The sequence below is a fragment of the Lithobates pipiens genome, unplaced genomic scaffold, assembly GCF_037356315.1.
Source record: "Lithobates pipiens isolate NorthernLeopardFrog02 unplaced genomic scaffold, aLitPip1_a1.2 Scaffold_22, whole genome shotgun sequence".
Taxonomy (NCBI): domain Eukaryota; kingdom Metazoa; phylum Chordata; class Amphibia; order Anura; family Ranidae; genus Lithobates; species Lithobates pipiens.
Genome location: NW_027507784.1, coordinates 294,975,680 through 294,988,244, shown reverse-complemented (window position 1 = coordinate 294,988,244; position 12,565 = coordinate 294,975,680). Strand labels below are relative to the sequence as shown.

The 12,565-nt window shown below is 48.7% G+C and overlaps 1 protein-coding gene across 5 annotated transcripts in view; it reads left to right on the top strand.

Moving 5' to 3' along the window:
* SCNN1B (sodium channel epithelial 1 subunit beta) overlaps positions 1–12,565 on the top strand; it is a 152,824-nt gene that overhangs the window by 57,715 nt on the left and 82,544 nt on the right. For all 5 annotated transcript variants that reach the window (XM_077449166.1, XM_077449167.1, XM_077449169.1 and 2 more), the window contains exon 3: positions 2,581–2,900. In XM_077449166.1, the coding sequence (XP_077305292.1) occupies positions 2,581–2,900 (320 nt within the window). The remainder of the gene's footprint in view (positions 1–2,580; positions 2,901–12,565) is intronic.

Here is a 12,565-nt window from a genome sequence, read left to right as displayed (position 1 = left end):
AGAAATAGCTGGTTGTTAAGCAGCGTTCCGGGAATACCGGCTGCCCGCATCTCTAACAACCATGAGTCATCATCTGTCAGCGGGCTTCCCCACTGACAGATGAATGTAACGATAAAGAAGGCAAAAAATTGCTGGAAATGTTAAAAAAAATGACATGCTGGAAATAAAATAAAAAAACTAGAGTGGGGCCCCCCAAAATCCATAACAAACCCTTATCGAAACATGTAGCCTTTGCAGGTCAGGAAGGGGGGGGTGAGCGAGTGACCCCCCCCTCCTGAACCAGTCCAGGCTACATGCCCTCACCATGGGGGGGGTGCTTTGGGGCAGGGGCCCCACCCCAAAGCAACTTGTTCCCATGTTGATGGTGACAAAGGCCTCTTCCCCCAACCCAGGCCCTATGGTTGTTGAGGTGCGAGGGATGACTTATCGGAATTCGTCAGCTCCCTTTAACAAGGGGGCCTCCTGATCCTGCCCCTTCCCCTATGAATGTACATAGTACCCCTACTCATACCCCTGCTGGAAATAAAATAAAAAAACTAGAGTGGGGCCCCCTAAAATCCATGTCAGACCCTTATCCAAGCAGGTAGCCTTGCAGGTGAGGAAGGGGGGGGGCAAGTGAGTGACCGCCCCTCCTGAACCTGAACCATTCCAGGCTACATGCCCTCAACTTGAGGGGGGGTGCTTTGGGGTAGGGGCCCCACCCCAAAGCACCTTGTCCCCATGTTGATGGTGACAAAAGCCTCTTCCCTCAACCCAGGCCTGGTGGTTGTTGGGGTGCGAGGGGTGACTTATCGGAATTTGGAAGCCCCCTTTAATAAGGGGGCCTCCAGATCCTGCCCCCCCCATATGAATGTACATAGTACCCCTACTCATTCACCAGCGTAGTGTGAAAAAAGACAGGAGGCAGTTTTGACAAGTCCTTTATTAAAACCAAAAAAATAAATTTCCTTCGAAGTGGATCCAATGTCAATCACAATAAATGCCAGCCACCAACCTAAAAAAATAAATAAAAAAAGAGCTCTGCACCCGATGAAGGCTCCTGCCATCTGAGAGCTCTGCCGCCTGACAGTTTCATAAATAACTAAGGGGCGAGGCCACCCAATGATGTCACCGGATGACCCCATCCCCTGTAACTTTGTCGATCCAGCATGCCTCTGGCTGTTAAGGATGTGGGAGCTGGCTTCCCGGCCCGCGCCTTAACAACCAGCTATGCTTCACACAAAATTTGAATCGGTCGATCTTTTTTCGACTGATCCAAAATGGAATTGTTTCAAAAATGTGTAATTCATTAGAAATGAATATATACGAAACATAACACATTTCAGCGTTCTCATTTTGATGTGTTTTTCTGATTTAATATTTTATATCACTCTGGATTGCACGATGCCCTCTCTTATACACTGAATGTATAATCTTTGTTATTGATCTTGTTCATTTTTCTTCATTTTTTTTTCTTTGATTTTGTGAAACATGGTGTCTTGTTTAATTGTAAACCATGAACAACCTCATTCAATAAAAAAGTACCTAAATAAAATAAATAAAGATGGTTGCTATGTGTGTCAAATGACACTATGATGATGATGACTGATGAAATCGTTTTTTTTTTTTTTTTATAAACAGCACAAGATAAATAATGGGTGTGCTGGGGACATGATTCATTAATTTATCTGACTGGTACTGTACATGATTGATTTCCATGGATGACTATACTTTAAAAATGTCTCTTTTGCATAAGCCTAATGCTGGTCATACACATAATACTATTGTATGATAGGATGATTTTTGGCAGTTCAAAGGGCAATTCAATCAATCAAAATTGTTTTCCCGGAAAAGGAGAAAACTAATTTTAACCAAAAGAATCTGTCCACTGTTGTGCTGAGTGAAAAATTGTGAGCAAAACAAACATCTGAAATGACATTTATCAATTTATTATTTATCATTACATTGGCATTGGCTATGCTAGTTTCAGTTGGCTCCAGGGGCGGACTGACCATTCGGGGACTCGGGCACTGCCTGAAGGCCCCATGCCACCAAGGGGCCCCATCAGGGTTGCCAGCCTTAATAAAACCAGGGACAGTATGTAAAAAAATGTGCTTTTTTTAAAAATCCCAAGATTATAGCTGCCCCACCTCTCCAATACCTTTTCAGTGTGTATATGTGTATACTATGTGTGTATATTGTGTGTCTGTGTGTATGTGTGTGTGTGTGTATACTGTGTGGCTCCATAATCTATTGCCTGGAGGCACCATAATCTCCTATTGCCTGGGGGCCCCATAATCTCCTATTGCCCGGGGCCCCATAATCTTCTCCTAGTGCCCGGGGGCCCCATGAGTTGTCAGTCCGCCCCTGGTTTGCTCCCTCGCTAACCAAATGCAGTCGCATTGATTAGGCATTGTTATTAAAGGTTATGTGTCTGCGCTGTCTTTAAGGAATAGTTGCAGGTCCATAAATAAAAACCCAACCATGCGTGAGGGTAATCGGCAGGGAAGATGGGAGAAGGAAAGGGAAGGGGAAAAGAATAGATGTGTGATACTCAGATGTTAATTCTAATGTTGATTGTAATGTTTGTGACTCTTGCAGGTGATGATGAAGAGGACTAAGCTGTATTTCACAAGGGCCCTGCACCGCATGCAAAAGGGCCCCGGTTACACCTACAAGGAGCTGCTGGTCTGGTTTTGCAACAATACTAATACTCATGGGCCAAAGCGTGTTGTTTCTGAAGGACCAAAGAAGAGGGTCATGTGGTTCATACTGACTCTGATTTTTGCAGGCCTCGTATTTTGGCAGTGGGGAGTTGTCATTCAAACATACCTGTCCTATGGTGTCAGTGTGTCTCTCTCTATTGGCTTCAACACCATGGTATTCCCTGCTGTAACTGTCTGCAATGTCAACCCCTTCAAGTGAGTAAAAACCATCACTTTTGAGTGAAAATGAAATACCACAAATAACAAGAAACTTATATTTATGAATGAGCCAGCTCATACCATGTTCATTTTACTGGAGATCTTAACTGAGTGCACACTATGTACCATATATACTCGAGTATAGGCTGATCTGAATATAAGCAGGCACCTAATTTTAACAAAATGAAGAAAAGAAAAATTGGTCTTGCGCTGGTGAAGGCGTTATTGTTGTGAAGTTGTAGTGCTATTCTAACCAATAAGACTGGAGAAAATGATCATGCGTGTCCCGCTGCCTAGACTGACCAGGGGTGGTCTGGAGAAAACTGTGTAGGAGAAGTGGATGGAAGGCGCATGATCAACCACTATATATTTATTGGTATTTTAATTCAATGTATGTATTCCACTATACATGAATAAACTGTATGAATTTGACACAAGCGGTTGATCACGCGCCTTCCATCCACTTCTCCTACCTAATTTTAACACAAAAAAACTGGGAAAACGTATTGATACAAGTATAAGCCTAGGGTGGGAAATGCAGCAGCTACTGGGTAAACAATGCCCATCTGCAGCCTTACTGTGCCAAATTGCAGCCTCACTGTGCCTACCTGTATCATCAGTGCCCATCTGCAACGTCACTGTGCCCATTTGCAGCCTCATTGTGCCCATCTGCAGCCCTACCTTTGATAACTAAAACAGCGGGTGTCTCCCTCTGTGTCATGCAGTCTGTTTGGTGGCCGTCTATTGTAACAAAGCCCTGCCTCCATCTTGTCTGTGATAGATTGAACACAGATACGGTTTCCCAGCATTGTATTAGTGTTCTGTCTATCATGGATGAGGAGGAGGCGGGTCTTTGTTACAATGGATGGCTTCACAGACTGCATGACAGCGGGAGACACCTGCTGTTTTAGTAATCACAGGTACAGCTGCAGATGGGCACCCTCACTTGAGTATAAGCCGAGGAGAGGGGGGTTTTCAGCCTAAAAAAATGTGCTGAAAAACTTGGCTTATACTTGAGTATATACGGTATATTCCGAAAGGACTTGTCATGTAGTCTTCTAGTAAATATTTTTTTTGACCCCTTGCAAGGAAAACAAATCCTCTGGGATTAAGAATGATCAAATATTAGGTGAATGAGGGTGCTTATTAGATGCAATTACCCACCTCTGTAAGCTTAAGAGCTAGGGGAAGGAAAGGGCTAGAGGATTAAGGGCTAGTTTGCTGCTTGTCGTAAGTTGTTGTAATCAATTGAATCAAGTGTAAGCCCTTGTACACACGGTCAGAAATGCAGACGGAAAAGGTCCAATCGGATTATATTGTCAGAAAATCTGACCGTATGTGGGCTCTATCGGACTTTTTCTGTCGGAATTTCAGACGGAAAAAATTTGAGGGCAGGGCCTCAAATTTTCCGACAACAAAATCCGATCTGACTTTTTCCAATCGTTTGTAGAGAATTCCGATCAGACAAAGTGCCACGCATGCTCAGATGAAATTACGAGACCAAAGCTATTGGCTACTAGTGATGGCCGAACGGTTCGCCCGGCGGTCGTTTCGCGGCGAATTTCCGACTTTCGCCGTCCGCGGGTTCGAACGCCTTTTTCCGTCGTTCGCCCCGGCGGACTTACGTGTTTAATGTATACAAGAACTTTAACCTTTCGTGACACGTTTATCATGTGTTACAGGACAACCAATTGAGACATGACAGCTCATGGACACTTGGACATTCCCCCTAACCTATAAATACACCCGATCCGGTGGCCATTTTACATTCTTTCTTCTGTCACTGTAGGGAAAGGATCCTGTGTGGAGTAGGGACAGAGAAAACGCTAGCTATTTGGTACACAAAAGTTCTTTTCAGGACTGGTATAGGTGTTAGGTCAGCAGCCTGAGTTTCTTTTGTCAGTTTAGATAAAGGGACAGAGCGCTGTATGCTGCTATTTTAGGGACAGCTCAGCCAGATTAGTCTTTCTTCATCATCATCATCATCATCATCATTAGCTGTTACTATCAGGTCCACAAAAGAGCTGTTCCAGCTAATCGTTCCAGCCTACTCTTTTTTGCCAATTTGTATAGGGACAGGCAGGAAGCAGTGTGTCAGGCAGTGAGGATAATTTTAAAGACTTGCTGTTACTATTAGTTCCACAAAGGTTCTTTTCAGGACTGGTATCAGTGGTACGGTAATAGGCTTGTACACGTATAATATTCTTTCTTCCAAATATAGAAAGAATATTATACTTGACTGCTGCCCTTCTGCTGCAGTCTGCTAATCATTCACAACTCACTTGTTCCACAAAGCTCTTTATCAGGACTGGTAACTTGGTCTGTCTAGGGTGCTACGGTACATAGGCTTGGGTGCGGTACAGTCTGCTGTTCTGTAAGGACCGCTATCGGTCCACAATACATAGGGTTGCCGTGCACTACTGCTGACCGCTGCCCTATACTGCAGCAGTCCTTCATTGGTATAGGGACTGACGTACAGTCTGCTAATCACTAACACACAACCTGCTTGGTCCACAAAAGTTCTTATAAGGACTGGTAACTTGGTATAGGGTGCTACGGTACATAGGCCTGAGTGCGTTACAGTCTGCTGTTCTGTAAGGACCGCTATCGGTCCACAATACATAGGGTTGCCGTGCACTACTGCTGACCGCTGCCCTATACTGCAGCAGTCCTTCAGCGGTATAGGGACTGACGCACAGTCTGCTAAACACTAACACACAACCTGCTTGGTCCACAAAAGTTTTTATAAGGACTGGTAACTTGGTATAGGGTGCTACGGTACATAGGCCTGAGTGCAGTACAGTCTGCTGTTCTGTAAGGACCGCTATCGGTCCACAATACATAGGGTTGCCGTGCACTACTGCTGACCGCTGCCCTATACTGCAGCAGTCCTTCATTGGTATAGGGACTGACGTACAGTCTGCTAATCACTAACACACAACCTGCTTGGTCCACAAAAGTTCTTATAAGGACTGGTAACTTGGTATAGGGTGCTACGGTACATAGGCCTGAGTGCGTTACAGTCTGCTGTTCTGTAAGGACCGCTATCGGTCCACAATACATAGGGTTGCCGTGCACTACTGCTGACCGCTGCCCTATACTGCAGCAGTCCTTCATTGGTATAGGGACTGACGTACAGTCTGCTAATCACTAACACACAACCTGCTTGTTCCACAAAAGTTCTTATAAGGACTGGTAACTTGGTATAGGGTGCTACGGTACATAGGCTTGAGTGCGGTACAGTCTGCTGTTCTGTAAGGACCGCTATCGGTCCACAATAGATAGGGTTGACGTGCACCACTGCTGACCGCTGCCCTATACTGCAGCAGTCCTTCAGCGGTATAGGGACTGACGTACAGTCTGCTAAACACTAATACACAACCTGCTTGGTCCACAAAAGTTCTTATAAGGACTGGTAACTTGGTATAGGGTGCTACGGTACATAGGCTTGAGTGCGGTACAGTCTGCTGTTCTGTAAGGACCGCTATCGGTCCACAATAGATAGGGTTGACGTGCACCACTGCTGACCGCTGCCCTATACTGCAGCAGTCCTTCAGCGGTATAGGGACTGACGCACAGTCTGCTAAACACTAACACACAACCTGCTTGGTCCACAAAAGTTTTTATAAGGACTGGTAACTTGGTATAGGGTGCTACGGTACATAGGCCTGAGTGCGTTACAGTCTGCTGTTCTGTAAGGACCGCTATCGGTCCACAATACATAGGGTTGCCGTGCACTACTGCTGACCGCTGCCCTATACTGCAGCAGTCCTTCATTGGTATAGGGACTGACGTACAGTCTGCTAATCACTAACACACAACCTGCTTGGTCCACAAAAGTTCTTATAAGGACTGGTAACTTGGTATAGGGTGCTACGGTACATAGGCCTGAGTGCGTTACAGTCTGCTGTTCTGTAAGGACCGCTATCGGTCCACAATACATAGGGTTGCCGTGCACTACTGCTGACCGCTGCCCTATACTGCAGCAGTCCTTCAGCGGTATAGGGACTGACGCACAGTCTGCTAAACACTAACACACAACCTGCTTGGTCCACAAAAGTTCTTATAAGGACTGGTAACTTGGTATAGGGTGCTACGGTACATAGGCCTGAGTGCAGTACAGTCTGCTGTTCTGTAAGGACCGCTATCGGTCCACAATACATAGGGTTGCCGTGCACTACTGCTGACCGCTGCCCTATACTGCAGCAGTCCTTCATTGGTATAGGGACTGACGTACAGTCTGCTAATCACTAACACACAACCTGCTTGTTCCACAAAAGTTCTTATAAGGACTGGTAACTTGGTATAGGGTGCTACGGTACATAGGCTTGAGTGCGGTACAGTCTGCTGTTCTGTAAGGACCGCTATCGGTCCACAATAGATAGGGTTGACGTGCACCACTGCTGACCGCTGCCCTATACTGCAGCAGTCCTTCAGCGGTATAGGGACTGACGTACAGTCTGCTAAACACTAATACACAACCTGCTTGGTCCACAAAAGTTCTTATAAGGACTGGTAACTTGGTATAGGGTGCTACGGTACATAGGCTTGAGTGCGGTACAGTCTGCTGTTCTGTAAGGACCGCTATCGGTCCACAATAGATAGGGTTGACGTGCACCACTGCTGACCGCTGCCCTATACTGCAGCAGTCCTTCAGCGGTATAGGGACTGACGCACAGTCTGCTAAACACTAACACACAACCTGCTTGGTCCACAAAAGTTTTTATAAGGACTGGTAACTTGGTATAGGGTGCTACGGTACATAGGCCTGAGTGCGTTACAGTCTGCTGTTCTGTAAGGACCGCTATCGGTCCACAATACATAGGGTTGCCGTGCACTACTGCTGACCGCTGCCCTATACTGCAGCAGTCCTTCATTGGTATAGGGACTGACGTACAGTCTGCTAATCACTAACACACAACCTGCTTGGTCCACAAAAGTTCTTATAAGGACTGGTAACTTGGTATAGGGTGCTACGGTACATAGGCCTGAGTGCGTTACAGTCTGCTGTTCTGTAAGGACCGCTATCGGTCCACAATACATAGGGTTGCCGTGCACTACTGCTGACCGCTGCCCTATACTGCAGCAGTCCTTCAGCGGTATAGGGACTGACGCACAGTCTGCTAAACACTAACACACAACCTGCTTGGTCCACAAAAGTTCTTATAAGGACTGGTAACTTGGTATAGGGTGCTACGGTACATAGGCTTGAGTGCGGTACAGTCTGCTGTTCTGTAAGGACCGCTATCGGTCCACAATAGATAGGGTTGACGTGCACCACTGCTGACCGCTGCCCTATACTGCAGCAGTCCTTCAGCGGTATAGGGACTGACGTACAGTCTGCTAAACACTAATACACAACCTGCTTGGTCCACAAAAGTTCTTATAAGGACTGGTAACTTGGTATAGGGTGCTACGGTACATAGGCTTGAGTGCGGTACAGTCTGCTGTTCTGTAAGGACCGCTATAGGTCCACAATAGATAGGGTTGACGTGCACCACTGCTGACCGCTCACCTATACTGCAGCAGTCCTTCAGCGGTATAGGGACTAAGAGTTTTGTCACAGGGTCATTTAAAAAATGACATGCAGAGGAAGAGGCAGGCCCTTCCGCAGGGGTGGTAGGGGTAGGGCAGGAGCAACAGGCTTGAGCCAAAGTGGGAAGTTGCAGAAGGTGCGTTCAATTACTTTAAAGGATGCACCAGACTTGGTTGAGTGGCTCGCTCAGCCTTACTCTTCTGCACCCTCCTCATCCTCTCGATCTGCACCCTCTTCTTCACTCTCTGCTATGTGCACCCCCAAAGACACTACCACCAACAACACGACCACCACCACCACCACCACATACCTTCCGCTTGAGTCACTGGAATTATTTTCCGATCCATATCAAGAGGACATTTCTGATGCGCAGCCACTCTTGGTATTGGATCAGGAAGAGGAGGTAGCAACAAGCGCTACTCAGCAGTCTGACGCCAGTACCCAGATCAGCCCAAGGAGGAGGTTGGTCCCCGGTGTTGCTGCCTACTCTACTTATAGCGGTGGGGAAGGTGACGTTGATGATGACGTGTCTAGTGATGTCACGTGGGTGCCCACAAGAGAGGAAGAGGAGGGGAGTTCAGAGGGAGATATGGACCAGCAGATAGGGAGGAGAAGCAGCAATGACTTACATTGCACAGCAGGGACAAAGCAGACTGCAAATGTATCAGGAGCGAGTCATCGACCATGTACGGTCACATCTGGCGCTCCCAGGACACCGGCACATGGCTCCGCAGTGTGGGCTTTTTTTAACGTGTCCGCTGCTGACAATAGCGTTGCCATCTGCAATCTTTGCAGTCAACGCGTTAGTCGCGGTAAGCCCAATACTCACCTAGGGACGACCGCCTTAAGAAGGCACATGAGCAGCCATCACCGAGCCCAGTGGGAGCAACGGAACACACAAAGCCACACTGCAGGCTCTCACCGTCCAGCCTCGTCTTCTACTTCTCCTTCTCCTCTCTCCTCACAATTGTCCTCCACTCCACCTTCCATCACGCCAAGCTCACATTTTTCTGCAAAAAGGCAGGCTTCCGTGGGCCTAATGTTTGAGCGTAAAAAAATGATGACGCCGGATAACCCTCTTGCCCAACGGTTGGCGGCTGGCTTGTCAGAACTCATAGCCCGCCAACTACTGCCATATAAACTGGTGGACTCGGAGGCCTTTCGCAAATTTGTGGCCATTGGAACACCACAATGGAAGGTCCCAGGAAGGAAGTATTTCTCAGAGAAGGGCATCCCAGAGCTATATGGCCATGTTCAGCGGCAAGTGAATGTATCTCTGGCACACAGTGTCGGTGCCAAGATACATCTGACCACAGACACGTGGTCTAGCAAACACGGGCAGGGAAGGTATATCAGTTTTACTGCCCACTGGGTGAACCTTCTGACGGCCGTCAAGCATGTAACCCGTGGCACCCGTGTAGATTTGGTTTTACCGCCACGGATTGCATGCAGGCCTGACTCTTCTTCTCCTCCTCCTACTCCATCCTCCTCCCTCTCCTCCTCAGCTGCCTCCTCCTTTTCCGCTGCTAGCGTCTCTTCCACTGCACCGCCCAAGCTCCCCAGAACCTATTCCACATGCCAGGTGAGACGTTGCCATGCCGTGCTGCGTCTGTTGTGCCTGGAAGCAAAGAGCCACACTGGCCCGGCACTCCTTTCAGCTTTGCGTTCACAGGCAGATGAGTGGCTAACACCGCTCAATTTGACAGTTGGTAAAGTGGTGTGTGACAACGGTGCCAATCTGCTTAGCGCATTGAAACAGGGCAAAATCACGCACGTGCCGTGCATGGCACACGTCTTAAACTTGGTCGTGCAGCGATTCCTTGTCAAATACCCTGGGGTCCAGGACATCTTGCGGCAGGCAAGGAAAATCTCGGCCCATTTCAGAAGATCTTACACGGCCATGGCTCGCCTTGCTGACATTCAGCGGCGACACCATCTGCCGGTCAGACGTCTTATTTGCGATTGCCCGACGCGATGGAACTCAACCTTCTATATGCTTGATAGGCTGCTCCAGCAGAAACGTGCAGTTAACGTCTACCTGTATGAACTCTGCGAAAGAAACGGTTCTGGGGAGCTGGGTTTTTTTTCACCGCGCCAGTGGCTGCTCATGCGCGACACATGCAGACTTCTGCGGCCATTTGAGGAGATCACCAAACTGGTCAGTCGCAGCCATGGCGCCATCAGTGACATGGTACCTTATGCCTTCTTTCTGGAGCGTGCATTGCGTCGTGTCATTGATCAGGCTGTGGAGGAGCAGGAGCGGGAAGATGAGGAAGTCGCAATGCTGGATGAATTCCCAGGGGGGGCTACTCTATCTGAGACAAGTCAACAACAGGAGTCTGATGAGGAGTCAGAGGAGGATGGTGCCGGGGCGGATGAGCAGGAGCAAGAAGAGCATGCTTTAAACCTTTCTGGGATCCCTGTTGTGCGAGGATGGGGAGAGGAGAATGAAGAGGACGACATTATCCTGGATGATGAGCAGGAGCCAGGCCACCACACCGCTTCCACTTTAGTGCAAATGGGGGCCTTCATGCTCCAGTGTTTTAATAGGGACCCCCGTATAAAAAGCATGAGGGTCAAGGACCAGTACTGGGTGGCAACGTACTTAGACCCCCGGTACAAACACAAAATGGCGGAAATGTTACCGCCGTCGCAGAGGGCTGTCAGAATGCAGCACTTCCAGGCCTTGCTTCGAGAAATGCTGCATTCTGCTTTTGCGTGCGCTGGCAGAGGAGCAATTCCCACTCCCAGAGAAGGATTTGCGGGTACCAATCCAACAGCGCCTGCAAGAAGAGGCCGGTTTGAAGATGTGTTGGTGACTTCGGATATGAGGTCATTCTTTCAGCCGACCCATCGACAGGTGTCATCCGGATCCAGCATCAGGGAACGCCTAGACCGTCAGGTGTCCGACTACATTGGGTTAACGGCCGATGTGGACGCTCTGAGGAGTGATGAACCCCTAGACTACTGGGTGGGCAGGCTTGACCTCTGGCCAGAGCTTGCCCAATTTGCAATCGAACTGTTGGCTTGCCCCTCATCCAGTGTCCTGTCCGAAAGGACGTTCAGCGCAGCAGGGGGGATTGTGACCGATAAGCGTACTCGCCTAGCTCACCACAGTGTTAACTACCTCACATTTCTAAAAATGAATGAGGCATGGATCTCGGAGGAATTCAACACATGTGATCAGTAGACCATGTATATGTCTATAAACAATTTTTGGAATCAAGCACACAGACCTTCTTAATTCATTTGGCTCACTTCCCTGACCCAAAAAAGCACACCGTACTATATGCCCCTACCCTCCTCTTTGAAGAGGTTGAGCGGTGTCATATTTCTACTGGGGCTGCTTATTATGAGGGGTTCCCACCATCCCTGTGCTGTGCTGACTTCCTCCTGGGTGTTCTTATTATGAGGGGCTCCCACCATCCCTGTGCTGTGCTGACTTCCTCCTGGGGGTTCTTATTATGAGGGGATCACACCATCCCTGTGCTGTGCTGACTTCCTCCTGGGGCTGCTTACGGTGCTGCTGTCAGCGCTGTATGTCACGGAGCTGCTGTCAGCGCTGTATGTCACGGAGCTGCTGTCAGCGCTGTATGTCACGGAGCTGCTGTCAGCGCTGTATGTCACGGAGCTGCTGTCAGCGCTGTATGTCACGGAGCTGCTGTCAGCGCTGTATGTCACGGAGCTGCTGTCAGCGCTGTATGTCACGGAGCTGCTGTCAGCGCTGTATGTCACGGAGCTGCTGTCAGCGCTGTATGTCACGGAGCTGCTGTCAGCGCTGTATGTCACGGAGCTGCTGTCAGCGCTGTATGTCACGGTGCTGCTGTCAGCGCTGTATGTCACGGAGCTGCTGTCAGCGCTGTATGTCACGGAGCTGCTGTCAGTGCTGTATGTCACGGAGCTGCTGTCAGCGCTGTATGTCACGGAGCTGCTGTCAGCGCTGTATGTCACGGAGCTGCTGTCAGCGCTGTATGTCACGGTGCTGCTGTCAGCGCTGTATGTCACGGAGCTGCTGTCAGCGCTGTATGTCACGGAGCTGCTGTCAGCGCTGTATGTCACGGAGCTGCTGTCAGCGCTGTATGTCACGGAGCTGCTGTCAGCGCTGTATGTCACGGAGCTGCTGTCA